Source organism: Varanus komodoensis, unplaced genomic scaffold, assembly GCF_004798865.1.
Source record: "Varanus komodoensis strain SLA01 unplaced genomic scaffold, ASM479886v1 scaffold107, whole genome shotgun sequence".
In the NCBI taxonomy this organism is placed as follows: Eukaryota; Metazoa; Chordata; class Lepidosauria; order Squamata; family Varanidae; genus Varanus; species Varanus komodoensis.
The window spans coordinates 507305-523736 of record NW_025335305.1 but is presented as its reverse complement, the minus strand read 5'-3'; the positions used below and the strand labels follow the sequence as shown (position 1 = coordinate 523736).

At 48.2% G+C, this 16432-nt stretch overlaps 2 protein-coding genes across 10 annotated transcripts in view; both read left to right on the top strand.

Annotated features, from left to right (window-relative positions):
• The first annotated feature begins 913 nt into the window (after positions 1-913).
• ZBTB12 (zinc finger and BTB domain containing 12) lies at positions 914-10330 on the top strand. 2 transcript variants are annotated; one of them, XM_044419705.1, is made up of 3 exons: positions 914-1076; positions 5371-5960; positions 9298-10330. In XM_044419705.1, the coding sequence occupies exons 2-3, from the start codon at positions 5464-5466 to the stop codon at positions 10328-10330; spliced, it is 1530 nt and encodes a 509-aa protein (XP_044275640.1). In that variant the 5' UTR covers positions 914-1076; positions 5371-5463. The 2 variants fall into 2 exon arrangements, with proteins under 2 accessions (XP_044275640.1, XP_044275639.1); XM_044419704.1 differs by lacking the exon at positions 914-1076 and adding an exon at positions 1571-4387.
• The window catches only part of EHMT2 (euchromatic histone lysine methyltransferase 2), a 40542-nt gene continuing 34362 nt past the window's right edge, over positions 10253-16432 (top strand). For 2 of the 8 annotated variants that reach the window (XM_044419699.1, XM_044419695.1), the window contains exon 1: positions 15106-15168. In XM_044419699.1, coding sequence (XP_044275634.1) covers positions 15139-15168 — 30 coding nt within the window. In that variant the 5' untranslated portion in view covers positions 15106-15138. The other 6 variants (XM_044419697.1, XM_044419694.1, XM_044419696.1 and 3 more) reach the window with 5 other exon arrangements.

The following is a 16432-nucleotide window of genomic DNA, read 5'->3' as shown; positions in this document are numbered from 1 at the left end:
TGCCCTTGTCCTGGATGCTGATGCAAGGGAGATAGTTGAGGGCCCATCAATGAGGCTGTTCAAAGAAAGATTGGACAACCACATGTTAGGCATTACATGAGTGGAGCTGAGGGTCGGACTAGATGGCCCAATAAGCCCTTTCTGACTCACTCTGTTTCTAAGTTTCTATATCTGTTTCAATGATGGATTTTTTTTCCTGAAGTCCCAGGAACAGTCAGTGAAAAAGATGACAACATGAGGCCCTTAAAAGGAATTCAGATAGGATTGCTCTCTTTTTCCTAGCAGAGCTTCTGAGACACTCCAGTGAGAGAGAGAGAGAGAGAGAGAGATTTATATATATATATATATATATATATAAATAAATAACAGCTGGAGATCCTCCTGGCATAGGCAGGATGCTAAAGAGATGAGAAAAGCTGCTTCTGTTGAACTTCTGCTGTTATGCAGCGACAAAAGGCTCAATTGCTCAGCCACGATCACAAAGTGATGAATCTTCTTTCTAGGCTACTGTCCTTAATCACAATCTGGTGCTTGGAGCGTGCTAAGTGTACTTTTTAGAAGTGCTGCATAGAGAGCTTAAGGACAAGGTTCGTGTTCAACCACTTTTTGAACTCTCTGCAACCAATACTGCTTTCCATAACCCCAAGATTTTCCTCCCTTTTTAAAAACAAAGTTCTTTGTAAGCCGAAACCTATCTCGGAAGGAGGGGCGATTAGTTGCCAAGGTGATTTGGAGGAGGCCGGGAAAAATACCCCCACCAACTTTCCAGGGGCGCGTTGTTATGACATCACTGGCCTTAAAGGGGAGGCGGGAGTGGAGTTAAAGGACCCGCACATGGATGAGCAACTCCCCCGCGGCGCCGTGAAGTTATTCCTCTCCCGCTTCTCCCCCACCCCCGCTTCTTTCATTCACCCTTTTCTGTCCTTTTTCTATGTGGCTGGCAAATATCCCTCTCACATTGCTGGCCGCCTGGCCCTTTAATGAGGCCCCTTTAATTCCTTTCTCTCGCTTTGCCTCCTTGTTTGGCCATTTGGGGCCACCCCCTCTCCTCCAAGAGAGGGGGAGCAGCGTGCAAGGTGAGAAGTGGGGAGGGGGCGAGGCTGGGGGGAAGTGGGGTGAGCGGGCAGGGAGGCGCGCCCGGTCTGAGCCTGGGCTGCTTGCCGGGAAGAAAGGAGCGTGCGAAGGGGGAAAGGAGGGACGGCGATCCGGAGCGGAGGCGTGTGGAGGGTGGGGATCACATTGTTTGGATCCGGCTGTGAATGGGAGTGCTGGGCGGGCGGGCGGCGGGGGGGCTTGCACGGGGTCAGAGAGATCCGTTCGTCTGTGTGCTCATCGGGGTTGCTGGCTGGGAAAGGAATGTGTGAAAAGGACTCGGATCGCGTGGGAATGTTGAGGAAGCGCGCAAAAAGAGAGAGGAGAGCAACTGGGGGGGAAATCATCGTGCGCCGTGGTGCATGGGAGAAGCAGCGTGGAAAGCTTTGCACATGCCGACGGGGATATCGAGCTCAGCAGTAGCGGGGGCTGCTCTCGCGCTTGCAGAAGATGAACAAGAGGATTTGGAGAAAATAGCTGGCAGGCCGTCTCATTCCTTATGCCTTTTCCATATGGAAGGCACGTGCGCGTGAGAGAACATTGTGTTGCCTGTGTGTAGATCACCAGACGTGATGCTGTGTGCGTGTGTGTTTCTGCTTCCCGGTGTGTGCCCTTCAGTGAAATCTATACTTAGTCATGAAGTGTAACAAGCTGCATGTGGTTGATCATGCTTTCTCTCAACATGACTTCTCCACACACCATTTCTGTGCAACAGATAACTGCTTTGACTTGCATGGGGGTAATCCTGCCTGATGTCTGCACCTGTGTTTATCTCACACGGAGCATGGACTAGGATGGTACCTCCACTGGCAGGTTCCCTCCACATGAATACTTGAATGTGCAGCTCAGCCATCCTAACCGCTGAAATGTGAGATGGATGCATAAAGATAGGAAAAAAGCACAAAATAATTCTGTAATGAAGGTACTTTTATCTCTTTTGAAATGAAACGGGGTGTGTAATGGAAGAACTGAGGTTTGGTAACAAAAGCTAGATAAACAAGTTTCATTGTATTTCAGCACTGTACTAAAGAAGAGTAAAGTTACTGGATGTGATCAGATGTCACGATAGCCCATGGTTATCCTGACAGAAATGTGTCCCTAACACTTGAATTCCAAGTTACCTTCTATTCCACCATTGTGGCCATGAGTTCAAGCCCAATAGAAGCTTTCAGTTTCAGGATTTTTTACCATGACTTTTAGCGTTATCCAAACCCAATGAATTGTGGTTAATCTTAAGCCTGGTTTGTTTGAAACATACAGATGCGAATTATAGAGCAGTTTGCATGAACAAACCATTTAGCATGATTTGTGTAACCCATGGTGTGCCATAGCACATACCAGCCACCATTTTGCATATTCAGCTCCCAACTGATTGCTGATTGTCCTGTGAACCCAAGCACAACCTGATTCCAGTGGCTTGGTTCACACAACATGACAAGCAAGCCACACTGGAAACTTGAATAGGACAATGGCACCAGGCATGTGCTATAGCCTTACTGTGGGTTAAGTAATCCATGGTCGTTTGTTGTATCATGCAATGCCGGTTCATGTTTTACAAATCAGGCTCATTTCAGTTAAGCCATAGTTAAGATTAACCATAGTTGGAATTTGGGTGGCACATGAAATTGCAGTTAACTTAAAATGGAAGTAGAAAATTCCAGGTTCCTTGCAGGCAAATGAGGGGGTGTGGGTGATATGGGAGCACCTCCGTCAAGAAGGAAACTCAGCTTCTTCCTGTTAAGGAAAACCATAGCTTACCATGATGTCTGAACAAACCCATAGAGAGTGCCGAGCATTCCCATGTGTGAAAGGGGAAATAGAGACATACATGGGAATCTACATGACATCTTCTGTGAAAGACTAGGCTGCAAGCAGCATGCAGATATCAACTGTTACACTTCTGTCCTGGGTTTCCTTTGTAGTTCAAGCCAAAGTGTAGCGCCTTCCAGACCAAAGTTAAACACATCAAAGTGCCAGGGCTATCATTTCAATTTTCAAATTATAAGTGGTGAGATGTTCAAAGGCCTGATGCCTTGAGCACTATTTTCAGAGGAAAGGCTGGTTATCCGTGGACACCATTAATTGTGTATAAGAGCCCAGACACTCTGGTTCGGCTGAGGAGATGCACAGAGGTAAGTAGACATCCCTCTGTGAGCAGGGTGAAGAGCCAAAACCACAGGCATAAATCTAATGCCTCTGTGAGGGTCGATGCTGGCTGTCCTGAGCACATTGTTTTCAGCAAGATGTGCATTGCTGGCCACATTTTGATGCGAACGGGCACCGCTCAGTAACTCTGTTTACCAAGACAGCATGACTGGGTCAGGTGTGTCAGATCAGTTACCTGGCCAGAGATGCATGTTAATATATACAGACTTGCCTTGTGATGAGCCCCTCCTTGGCCAATGCACTGCTGTCGGCAATAACTCACAGAGGCTCTTTGGGATCTCGGGTGGCGTCCTTTCCACCCCTCCCTGGCCACGCTGGGCAGTCTGCCTGTGAAGGGCTGTTTCCCTGAACTGAGATCCCTCTGCTCCCCAGATGTGCCTAAGGAATAATCATTTATATGAGCTTTCACTGCTTCCAGTACCCGCACCTCTTCAGATTTGCTGGCTGGCTACTCCTGAAAAGTTTTGTTTTGTTTTGTGGTGGTTCTCAAGCCAGAATGCCTCCCCTAAAGAAGTCCACCTACTTTGTTGGCGTTAGGGCATCAGGCCAAGATATTGTTATTCTTGTAGGCCTTTAAAAAGAATTATTAACTGCTGCTTGATATATTTATAAAATGTTTAACACATTTTAAAAACTCTTTCTCCATGTTTTAGCAGGTTGCCTATGCATCTCTTTTTTCTTGAATTATTTATTCTGCTTTTAAAACAGTTGTGTTTCATTATTGATTTTATCATTGATTTGCATTTCCTTTTGTTATGTCCCCCTGAGAGGCTTTGCCTATTGGGCAGCTCACACACTGAACAAATACACTGGAACACAAGGCCTTCTCTAAGTGCTGTCTCTTCAGATGGGCACTTAAAACCAATAAAAACACGAAGATGGTGTGGCCCACTCACTACCACCACAGTAGAAGAGGAGTTGCTTTCATCTGGCTTTGTTCTACATTGTTGCTGTGATCCATTTGGGTGCAGCTGGTAGCACAGTATTGATTTGTTCCCTCCAACCCAAATAGGTGAAGTTCAGTTGTGAATGACCCACCAAATTCCTGTTTCTAAAAGGTTGCTGCAACAGGATGACCCAGGCAGCAGCACCATAAATGAAAGACTCAGCAGGCCGCAGTCTAGCTTTGGTGAGAGACCAGGACAGCTAAAAGGAAGGACTGCTCAACACAGCGCCTAGTTAAGCGGTGGATTTCAGTTTCTCGGGATATGGTGGTAGCCACCGATGTGGAGGGCTTTAAAAGAGGATTGGAGGGGAAGTCTATTAATGGCTACCACAGCTGGCAAGCCGCATGCTCCCCCCACCCCCTGTTATTGGAGGCAGTACCCTGGTGGACATCATTTGCTGGGAGATGTTGGGGGGGGGTGCTGGTGCGCTTGTGCCCCCGATGTGGGTTTTCTGTGGGCAGCTGGTTGCCCGCTGCATGAACAGGATGCTGAGCTAGAGCAACCCTTCATCTGATCCAACATTTTCTTAGATTAGTCCTAAGAAAATCAAAGTGGGCAATCTGTATCAGACTGAATCAGAACAGGGTTGGGGTGAGACAAGGATGTGGATTGAAACTGAGAACTTATTTTTATTTATGTATTTATTTATTTATTAAAACATTTCTATGCCGCCCCTTGCCGAAGCCTCGGGGCAGCTCACAACATTGAGGAAACAACTTGCGGGGAAGAGGTTAAATGTACAGATTAAATTGTACCTGTGCAGGAGACCTGCTTCTTTGGCAGAGCAGGAGCATTAGGAAAGGTCTTGCCTTCTGGGAGCCTTCTATGCCTGGGACTGAAATGGCTCACACTTCTGCTGGCCTAGTATATTTTAGCTTGCACCCACACAGCAGGGCTCACCTTTCGAGGAAACATGCAGGGGGTTGTGCTGTTAATGTGCCTTTAGCTTGTTTGCTGATGGCACTTGGAGCACCCAATAATTAACTGTGTGGGACAGAGCAGTGAAAGTGATGTGAACTTGATCACGTTTGGAAGACTTGAACAGCAAAAACTGCAAAGGAGAAAGGGTGGGTCACTGTGCGAGCTGCAGCGGTGGCGATTCTCTATCCACAGGCACTAAAGCGATACAGTCTCAGACTCATATCTTTGTCCTCTCTGTTTGCAGTGCCTGTTCCCATCATCCCTCCAGCCTTCACCTCTTCCAGCCCAGTTTCCGTCATCCCTTGTGTTGACTGGCTTCTGCATCCTGAAAGAACCAATGGCATCTGGTGTGGAGCTCCTCCGCTTCCAGCTCCCAGGGCACGAAGCGGCCACCCTGCGCAACATGAACCAGCTCCGCTCTGAGGAGCGCTTCTGTGATGTTACCATCGTGGCCGATAGCCTCAAGTTCCGGGGTCACAAGGTTATCCTGGCCGCCTGTTCCCCTTTCCTGAGGGACCAGTTCCTCCTCAATCCTTCCTCGGAACTCCAGGTCTCCCTCATGCACAGTGCCAAGATTGTGGCCGACCTTCTCCTCTCTTGCTACACAGGCGCCCTGGAGTTTGCTGTCAGGGACATAGTCAACTATCTGACTGCAGCAAGCTACCTGCAGATGGAGCATGTGGTGGAGAAGTGTCGGAACGCCCTGTCCCAGTTCATCGAGCCCAAGATCAGCCTCAAGGAAGAAACAGCGAAGTTTGGAGGCCACCGGCGGTCCAAGTCCCCCAGTGTGGTGGGCTGCTCTACCTCATCCCGCAAAGAACATTCGCGCAAGAGGTTTGCTGAAGAATCCCATGTTCCTCCAATCTTTGCCAATAAGTCACAAAAGTTACAAACCCTCTTGAGTATGCATTTCCATGTTAGTCAAATTCCTTCCTTAAAGGAAAAAACAAAACAGAACCAACTTTTGTCAAGGTTTCCTGCCTGGTCGCCTGGAGGTGATTCTTACCCGCCACAGGCGACCAAGGCAAGCAATTTAAAGATTGTTCTTAATGGTATCTTGTAAACTGTGTTGTAAGGAATATTGCAGACAAGTAGGGCCATAGCACCATCTCCTGGCAGCTGGAGAAATAATCTCACTGTCTACTCAATGCACATTTATTCATTTTTATTAGCCTGTTTGGTCAAACTATAAACACTGGTTCACCTGCCCTTGCCGTGATGCATCCTGAAATGTGGTCAAGGCAGATATAATCTCTGATCTAGAATCCACAAACACAGTTGCAGTGTCCTGGAGGTGATTCATGTGGCCGCCACATGAATCACAGCTTTGCTGTGTTGCCAAACTGCCTGTTGCCACCTTGCAATGGTTGTGCTTGGTCATGTGTTTCACCCTCTGTTCGGGTATCCTCAAACACACCGGAAGATCAAATACCAGGGCAGTGATGTGGGTCATAGGATTCAAGCCTATGGGTTGTTTTTCACAAGTGCAGATGTTTTCCTTCCATAGAAAGATAGACTGTCGGGTTGGAGATGAGGTAAAAGAATATATGTGGTGTGGTTTAGCTTCCAAACACATGTGCATGGCCAAATGGACACTTTTCACACATTAAGAATGCAATCCTAGGGAAGTCTAGACATGCAAAAGGCCTGCAACTGTATAGCTGGGAGCTATATAGCCATAGGGCTTTCATATGCATAAGATTGTGTCTTAAGGTGCTTATATATTTATGTCAGGGGTACAGATCTTTAGGCCAGCAGGCCTGATCCATCCTTGTAGGGATCCCCAAGTGGCCCCCAGCCATTGCTCTTTTGGTGCAGACTTGCCTACCTGATGCCCTTCAGATGTTTGGGACTTCAGTTCTCATCAGCCCTGACTAGAATGGCTAATCGTCAGAATGCCGAGGGCCAACACATCTGGCGATGCCTGGATTTTGTGCATGCCCCCGCCCCCATTTGCAAAGGCTAAAATACTTTGCCGAGGCTTGCTCACTGGGAATAGAGCTTTAAGCTCACCCGTGCTTGTATTCCTGGTATTAGTACCCCTCAGTGGAGTGAAAATGGGCTTCTCTAAAGAGTCTTCTACGAGACGACTCGTGCAATCTAGCCAAGGCGTATGTCAAATACTTCTTGAAAAATAGCTCCTTCCACCTTTTGAAGGAATCACTAAAGACAGTGTTCCACATCAGTGTTGCTACTTGCTTATTTTCTGCACCCCACTTTTTGGTTTAAGGGCATGGTAAAGGTGAAACACAGGAAAACTAAATGATTGGATATAAAATCAGATTGGATATAAAATACAGGCAAATAAGGACAGAAGAGTAAAATGCTAATAACAGCAAATAAGCTGACCTGAAACAGTAGATATAAGTCAGTAGTGTTGATCATTAAGCAGCTGGGCAGGTGAACCCTGCTACCTAGGACATAACAAGGCACCAGTTTGGCACATTATTTGGGTTCAACTAATGAATGAAAAGAAATAATTTCTAACAGGTCTGATAGAATGATAATTAACACAAGCTTCAGGCATTCTGCTATAAATTATAGAGAGTTCAGACATAATATATGGATAAACATACACTTGTATGCACACATTTTAAAGACCAAAATTCTGAATTCAATTGACTAATATTAAACACTATCTTGTCACCACCAATTCTGGCACAAATTCAAGGACCTTGCCAGGCCGAAAAAAGGTGTAAGGACTTGCCAAAGCTTATGCATGTCAGAATGCTATAGCTTGAAAGAAGACCTTAGACTTCACTGTGGATATATAATTTATATATTACATTTTTATAGCCATCCAACAAGGTGGGTCACAACAAGTAAAATTATAAATACACTATAAAGTTTAAAAGTGTAGCATAAATTAGAAGCAAAAGCCAAAGTCTTAGCAACAATGCAAAGATTTAAAAATCCAGTAAAAGATTTACTGCAACAGAAACGGAAAGGCTAAAATTCCAGGGAAAATAGAGATGGCAGAAAGAGTGCAGCATGGGCACCAAGCAAGCCTCTCTGGGGAGCTTATTCCACAGCTGGGATGCTGCAACAGAAAAAGCCCGTTTTCATAGGCACACACCTGACTTTGCTAGGGGCTCACAGAGAAAGTCTGCTAAAGTTCTGGTAAAGGCGATGAACTGCTAGTAGTTCGTAGTATACGACTGAAGTCATACGGAAGGCTTCCCCTGAAGAAATCTGTAAAGTAGCCACTATAAAATATTAGTACATTAGACTACCCCAGCTTGGTTTGATGGGAGTTGAAGCCCAAAATATCAAGGGCATCAGCTTGGGATAGTACACAGTTGTCACTAAGAGTAAGACATGGGAGTCCCTTCACCTGAAGCTTCTGTTCCAGATCTGGTGATCTCAGTAGGCTCCTTGCCAGTTGCACAGCCTTGGCCTGTGACCTCATCTGCTCTCCTCTGGAGCCGGCCATGCTGATCTGCAAAGTAGCCCTGAGGCACCTGGACTGTGGCCATTTCATGTGTGTCTTCTCAGTTTTCTCCTTTCTAACGGAAGCCGGGACATCTGGCTGCAGTCAGAGATCTCTGGCTCTGACTGGAATGGGGTCTGAAACATGATACGCATGACTTATAAATGGTGATTGAAATATGCCTACTGCAGGGCATGGGTGAGTGGAATGCTTTGTACTTCTACCCCAGCAGCCCTGCCAGCGTGGCCAGCGGTCAGTAATGCTAAGTGTTGACATCCAAAGCCTCTGAAGAGCTCCTTTCTGCCTCCCTCTGCTTCAGAGAATTAATTTGAATCCGTGGCTGTGAGGACAAGTATATAGCTGGGGAACAGAGACCCTCATGCTCCTATGGGAGGTTTTGCATTAAGTTCTTGACTTTGCCACCTCAGAGAATCACAGGCATTAGTACTGCAAAGGATGCTGCTCCCCAGAACCTTGGAGAGCTACAGCCAAACAATTTGGAATGAGTAGTATTTGACTAGGTAAAATTTTCCTCACCTGGTGCTCTCCGGATATTTTGGACAACAACCCCAGCAGTCCTTGACCAGTGGTAATGCTGGCTAAGACTAATGAAAGTGGAGTCCAAAGCATCTGAAGGATACTAGGTGGAGCAAGGCTGGCTTTAACTCGGTATACATCAGCCGTCTCTCAGCCGGATTTCCCCGTGAATGCACTGACGATTTGTGTCCTTGTGGTTGGCAGATCCCTGCAAAGGCCCGTCAAACTGGAGTTCCCCCTAGAGGAAGAGCTGGAAATGAAGGCAGAAGATGAGGATGAGGAACAGGAAGAGGATTATGGGGATGAGGATGCTGTTTCAGACATCTGCATTGTGAAAATCGAATCTGCCATGGAGGTGGCCCAGCGGCAGAAGAAACAGCAGCAGCAGACCACTGGCACTGGCTGGAACAAAGATATGTCTCCCCAGCAAAGCTGGAGCAAGGAAACCTCTCCCCAACAAGCTTGGGGCAAAGAATCTTCTCCCCCGCCTGGGTGGAACAAAGAGGGATCCGGAGACCAGGAAGAACCTCAGGTCAACTCTACGGTGGCAGAAACCATGAGTTCTTCTCCTGAATCCACACCGGAGAAGCCCCAGCATGGTGTGGTGAAGGCTTCCTACAGCCTCTCTGAGGATGCGGAGGGTGAAGGCCTCCTTATTATCCCTGGCGGAGGCTACCTGGAGGAGACCAGTGAGGCAGCAGCTGTTGCTGCTGAATGCCAGAGCAGTGCTGGCGGGATGGGATTGGTGCTGGCGGGACTGAGTGGGCGTCCCTTCTCCACCTTTCCTGCAGTGGGGAGAGGGGGCAGCTCGGGAATGGCTGGGGGTGGCGGCAGTGGTGGTGTCTCCAGGATCATCCGTTGCACCAAATGTGAGGAGGTCTTCCAAGGGGTGGAGAAGCTGGTGTTCCACATGCGGGCCCACCACTTCATCTTCATGTGCCCCCGGTGTGGCAAGCAGTTCAACCACAGCAGCAACCTCAACCGCCACATGAATGTCCACCGTGGCGTCAAGTCGCACTCCTGCACCATCTGTGGGAAGTGCTTCACCCAGAAGTCCACCCTTCACGACCACATGAACCTCCACAGTGGCGAGAGGCCGTACCGCTGCTCCTACTGCGACGTCCGCTTTGCGCATAAACCGGCCATCCGGCGCCACCTCAAGGAACAGCATGGCAAGACCACGGCGGAGAACGTCATGGAAGCCAGCGTGACCGAGATCAATGTCCTCATACGCTGAAGGAGGAGGAGGAAGAGGAGATGGTAGTGATGGAAGTGGAAGAGGGGAGGCTCCTGAGCTCAGAGGGGGGGAAGCGGGGTGTAGTGGCTAGAATGTAGGGGTGTGGCGAGCCAGGGCCCCCGAGATTCTTGGGATAGGATTAGCATCTAGTATACTAGAGGGATGGAACTCCCAGGTTCTGTGGAATGGGTGTAGGGGAGGGTGGGGTTAGTTGATTAGAAAAAGAGTAGGGCACGGGGAAGTAAGCTTCCTGATTGTCTGAGAGGCAAAGGGGATCTGGTCGGTCAGAGCAGGGGGCCGTGGGATACGGGACCGGGACCCCTGCTGTTCATTATCTTCCTTCACAGTTCCTGTCCCTTTGCCCCCAACACCCCGTTAACAAAAACCGCTACCTCTTTTCAAAGCCCGGTCCTGTGTATGTTGCCTCAGAGGTCCAGCCCTGCTGATGCTGGTAGTTCCGACTTCCGAGTAAGCAGATGTGAGATCGTGGCCTTTGGGTTGTTTGTGGGGAGATGCACGGGACTTTAAATACCTCCCCCACTTAAGGAGCATGGATGGGACCTCACTTTGTCTCCACAGCCAAAGAAACCGAAAAATTCCATAAAACCCCATGGCCCTTGGCAGAGGGGGCGACCCGACGGCAGTCAGTGGAAGACCTGGCCAATGCCACCATAGACCTGCCGCCTCTCTCCTGGCCTCCTGTTGTTTCTTTCCGTTTAACTCTTCGTGGGCTGAGCTCGGAGGTTCGGCGAGAAGCCCGCAAATGAGCCTGCGTGTGGCTCCAAACCTTTCTGTGACTGTAACAGTGAAAGGGAAGTTGGCAGCAACCTCCGTCTACCGTGCGAGCTTGTCCTGAGAGTCAGACCCCAGAACTCTTTGGGCAAAGAGAGTTGCTACTGTGTAGTTTGACTTCAGAAGCCCGCTAGGCTTGGTTAGTGGCATGGGGTGCAATTTTACCCAAGTACTAAGAGGCCAGTAAACTGAGGGAAGTGACAGGAATGTGAAGGCAAATGGTTAAGGGAGATGACAGGGCATCTCTATGATTATACTGTGCAAAATAACTTTTAACTTAGGAACTGAGAAGGAGGCTTCTAGTCCCCATGGCTACGAACATGTTCTTGAACGGTGGGATCAGTGACTGGAGCCTTGGAAGCCAGAGGACCACTGAGCAGGGTTCAGAGAGTGAGATTTCCAGCACAGATTTCCTTGCCCCTTTTTCAGAATAACAGAAGCAAAATAAATGAAAGCTATTCAGAAAGTCAACCCATTCTTTAAAAATCACATGATTTGATTTCCCATTGGAATACATGGATTTTCTTTTTAAGCACAGAGCAGACACGTTACAGGAAATTGGAAATACTTCAGAAACTCGGTGTGGATTGTTGACCAACACAGGTAATTATTTTTAAGGTGCAATTCTATGCAAGTTGATACCACTCCCAGAATGCCACAGCCAGCTGCACTGGGAGCTGTAAGCCCCTTTTCTCTTGAAACTTGCATAGGATTGCACCCTTATTTATACATCATTTAAAATAAAGAAGCATGGTACAGAGAGTAGGTTAGAGAGGTGTCAGGTTTCTGGAATCTGCCTTTGCAGAACTCAGATGCCAGGGCAGAATCCAATGCGGCGCAACTGGTTGCATGAATTACACTGCAGTTTAGAAAGGCTGCTGTTCCACCTAAGCCTTGTTTGCTATGCTAGTGCAAGGTACCTTACGTTGGCATGCATGTCGCATTGGATGCTACCTCCAGAGTCCACCAGCCAGAGCCAGGTGTGCAAAGTAGCTACCATAACCCGGTGGAGCAGACCAAGGACTGATCTCAACCTGCATCCTGCTTTCCACCACAGTGTACTAATGGGAGGCCCACAAGCAGAATGAGTGTGCTAGTACGCTCCTCGGATTGCCTTGTGAAAATAGAATGCACTGCTACAAGATGTTGAGCGACTTTAGAAGGCGCTTAGACAAATGCACTGAGGATAAGGCTCTCCATGGCTTCCAGTCCTGAGGACTGCCTGCTGCTTTTGGTATCAGGCAGCATCCCTTTGCGTTACAAATTGCTGGGAAACACATGTGGCAGAGCATTTTTGTGCTCTTTGCCTGTTCATGGGCTTTTTGCAGGCAGGCCATGCGAACAGAATGCCGGACTCTCTCAAGCTTTTGCTCTAACCCAACATGGTTGCTCATAATGTTGGCTTCAGTTTACAGAAGGGCAAACAGACGAGGGATGTGAGTTGTTTTGTCTTTGAGGGAGCATTATGCACTACTGTGTACTTAGCGATGTGCCTGGTTCAAGAAGCATTCAAGAATTCCATGCAGGCATGTAGACTGAACCCGATGGGGGAGGGATGAATCGTTTCATCTCTCCCCACACCAGTTCGCTTGTTGGAAGGCTCTCTTCCTATCCGTCTCCTCCTCTAGCCATGGAAGGGGAGGTTTGGCCTTCCTTCCATTCTTCCACAGCTGGTAATGGCAGTGAAGACTGACAGCCTTTTAGCCGGCCAGTAACTTTTGTAAGTTTAAATGCACACACGTGCGCGCGCGCACACAGAGAAATGTATCCTTTGTACTAAAAAAAAAATCCTGAAAAATTGGATCGTGTGACCCATAGAGATGGCACACATCAACCCAAATGGGCACATCCATTTCTTGCAGTCCCTGGTTTATTCTGCTAATGAAAATTGGGAGTGGGAAAGAGCTATGGCAGGTAATAAATTCTTAATGTTTGCCTATGAAAGCCAAGTGCTGGTTTCCGAGATGTCAGCAGGCATTGCCTGCATCCTTTCAAACATCAAGAGCTAGAAATTACCTTTTAAAAAAGATTGGAAATTAAATTCTCCGGATTGCTGTATTCTGGACCTAGTACCAAAAATGACAACCTATATGGAGTCCTCACAGTCCTGGAATTAGTCCCAGAGGCAACAATGGGAAATGGGATTTTTTTTTTAACTCCTCAAGGCAGTATTGACTCTGATCCCTTGGACCCTAACTAGTGTTGGGTTTTTTTCATGATTTTTTTCTAAAAAATAAAAAAATAAAAAGCAAAATAAAACCCAACATAATCGTGTTGTTATTGTTTTGAGCTGTTGAATTGAACCAGTGGGGAGGCAGAGCAAAATTTCTGTGTTGCATCTTCAGTTTGGAAGAATAGGAAACCTCCATGGAAAACCTTTGTATAAAAGTAAATGGAGTGCTGCACTGAAGGGAGAGGATTTGGGAAGACAGTGAGAAATAAGGCACAAGAAAAACTTGCCTCCCCAACAAAAGATCTGTTTAGCCCATCTTCATACTCTGCACAGAGCTTAGAAGGGCATAAAACCCTGTGGTTTCATGCAGTATCCCTTGCTAGTCCCCTCATATCTGCTATTCAGCATTATACCACCTCTCTGCATAGAGCAGGCAACCATTTGTCCCTTCACGGCCACAGTGGGTGTTGTGAGAAGGGGCTGCATTCCGGTGGGCATAGCTTGGACCAGTGGATGGGGTATTTACTGTCCTTGGGGAATTTCGCACTACGACATCCAGAATTCCTGCCCATTTGCCATGTTGGCTGAGGCCAACAAAAGCTGAAGTCCAGAAGTCTGACGGACACCAGTCTGAAAAAGGCTGCATAAAGCAAGTAGTTTTCACCCCTCCTTCCAGTAACAGGGTGTACCCTGTTAGACCTGATCCTAATTGACTTTATTAGATGAACTCCTGAGTTTTGCTAGTACAAGAGATGGGAAATCCTTCCCATAATGCCATTCATAGCTGTATACATGTTTAGACCTCTTAAACATAAAAAGACAAGTTTATAAAGGGTTGAGTAGAGGTGGAGTTGTGAAGGGCTAGGAAAAAAGAATAATTTTCGGGGTTTCTTCTGATTTTTTCTTCTTTCCTAGGCTTTCACACATCCAAGTGTGGCTTGGCATTGAACCCTGGGTGGCTGCTGAAATGTAGGTTGTTATGCTGGCTGAATTCAGCTGTGCTAACCATAGCCTGTTAACCACAAACAATTCATGCTTGCCTGCATTGCTATACACAGAGCTAGTATGTCGAATCATGTTTGCTAAGCTGAAAAGGTGCAGGCCTGCAGCTGGATGGATGACCACATGTGGAAGAGAAGCAGAGGGTTGGACTCTGGCCCCTTCTAGCTTCCCTTCTATAAATCTACTAAAACAGCCCATGGCTTGTTGAGTTACGAACTGTGGGTTGTTCCCCACTGTTTGCTATCTCAGATGGGCTCAAACAACAGGGTAAACCACATTTCAGCAACAACCATGGTTTAACGACCACACTCAACCCATATTTCTGCTTTCCAGGCAACTGTGTTCCTATCCGCCTTCTGCTCAACAGGGGGCGTCCCAAAACGCCCCCACATACAGGCAGTCTCAACGCTCTGCCCCAGCCTTCCGCTTGCTATTTAGTATTCTTGATTAATATTCATACATCGATTAATATTTAAAAAAACTCCAAGCAGCAGCTCCCCGCGTGCCCGGCTAGATACGTTAGGCGTTGTGGTCCAACGTGCCTGGAAGGCAGCGTGCTGCGAAAGGGAGCTCTGCGTCCCCCCGGGCGCCCTTCTCGCCCTGCCTTCCAGGGGCGGGGGAGCAGCACCGTTCCCGGTGCCGGCCCGTCTCGGGGACCCGCGGGGCGCTGCGAGCGCGCCTGCGAGCGCCCGCCTGCCTCGCCCTTTGTTTGAGCCGGGCGCCGTGATGCTCCGGCCCCTTTAACTGGCTTCCGCTCCCTCCCCCCGCCTTCCTTTACTCTCTCCGTGGCCGTGACGTCAGCGCGGGGCCGGCTCTTCTGCTGCCGCCGCGGCGCGAGGCCATGGAGGGTGCCGGAGCAGGAGCTGCGCAGGTTTGGGGCGCCGATGGGGGAGGACGAGGACTAAGCGGGTTTTGCAAAAGCAATAAAAAGATCAAATAAAAGGGGACGGGGGGAGTGAGAAGGGAACGCTTCCCGTGTCTCCCGGTCCCCATCACTCGTGGCCTCCTTTTTTTTCCCAGTGCTCCCATTGCGAACTGGGAGGGGCTTCTTGCAGCGCGATTAGGAAATGTGAAAGGAAGATTTTTGTTTTGCTCCGGTCGGAGAGCTATGCGTTGGAGTGGTGGCCTGGCGGTAGACTGAACGGTGGCATGGTGGTCCCGCTGGGAGGAAAGACTGGGATTTGAAATTGGAAGTGGTTGGGACAGTGGCGGGCGTGGGAGCGAGTGAGCAGCGTCTGTTCCCGCTGCTTCCAGGTGGCACCAGTTCTGGGTAGACAGCAGTGAGTAAAGGGAGGGTCTCAGTGAAGGAACCTCCGGATCCTTTATGATTTCGGGAGGGCCGTCAACAAGAAAGGGAAATAAATAAAGAGCGACCCGTTGCACCAGAAAGAAGGACAAACTTGCACTCAGATCCTCCTGGCTTCTCAGCACGCCCGTCACCATCTGTCCCTTTCATTCCTTCCATCACGACCGAGTCCCAGCTCCTGCAGCCTGTGAGTCTTTCATTCTATACCCATTTCGGCTCTTGGCTGGTATTGTTCTTGTCCTCCCACCTCCGATGTTCCAAAATAATAAGAAATCAGGGATTAAGGTACATTATCCTCAATCTGTCTGCTGGGAGTTAATTCTGAAGGAGACCCTTTTTCATGAGGTACTGGTTAGGAACATAGGAAGAGCTGCGCTGGATCCATCTAGCCAGCATCTTGTTCCCATTGGCTAAATATTTGCCTCTGGGAAGCTGCTCATTTTCCCAAGCAAACTTGCTTCCATTATTTTATTTCTTTTCTTACCAGGTTATTATCAGTTTGTATTTTAGTTTTCCTACAAAACTGTTTAGGGCTGCATGCCTGAGTTCAATACCCACAACAACCCCATGGAGGTAGGCAGACCTGAGGGATGGAGATTTGTTCCCCATTACAGCTTTACAGCCAGGAGGTAAGCTGAGCTGAATCTCAGTCTGTTGCTGACTTTCTCAGTCTGAGGCCTTCCCAGGGTTTGGGACTGCTCTCATAATTCCTGCCCACTTGTCACTCTAGCCGGGACAATATGAATTAGTAGTCTAAAACACCTGGGGGGTTCTAGACCAGGTAAGGCTGGTCCAAAGCCAAGTATCTTATCGAAGTACATAACACTAC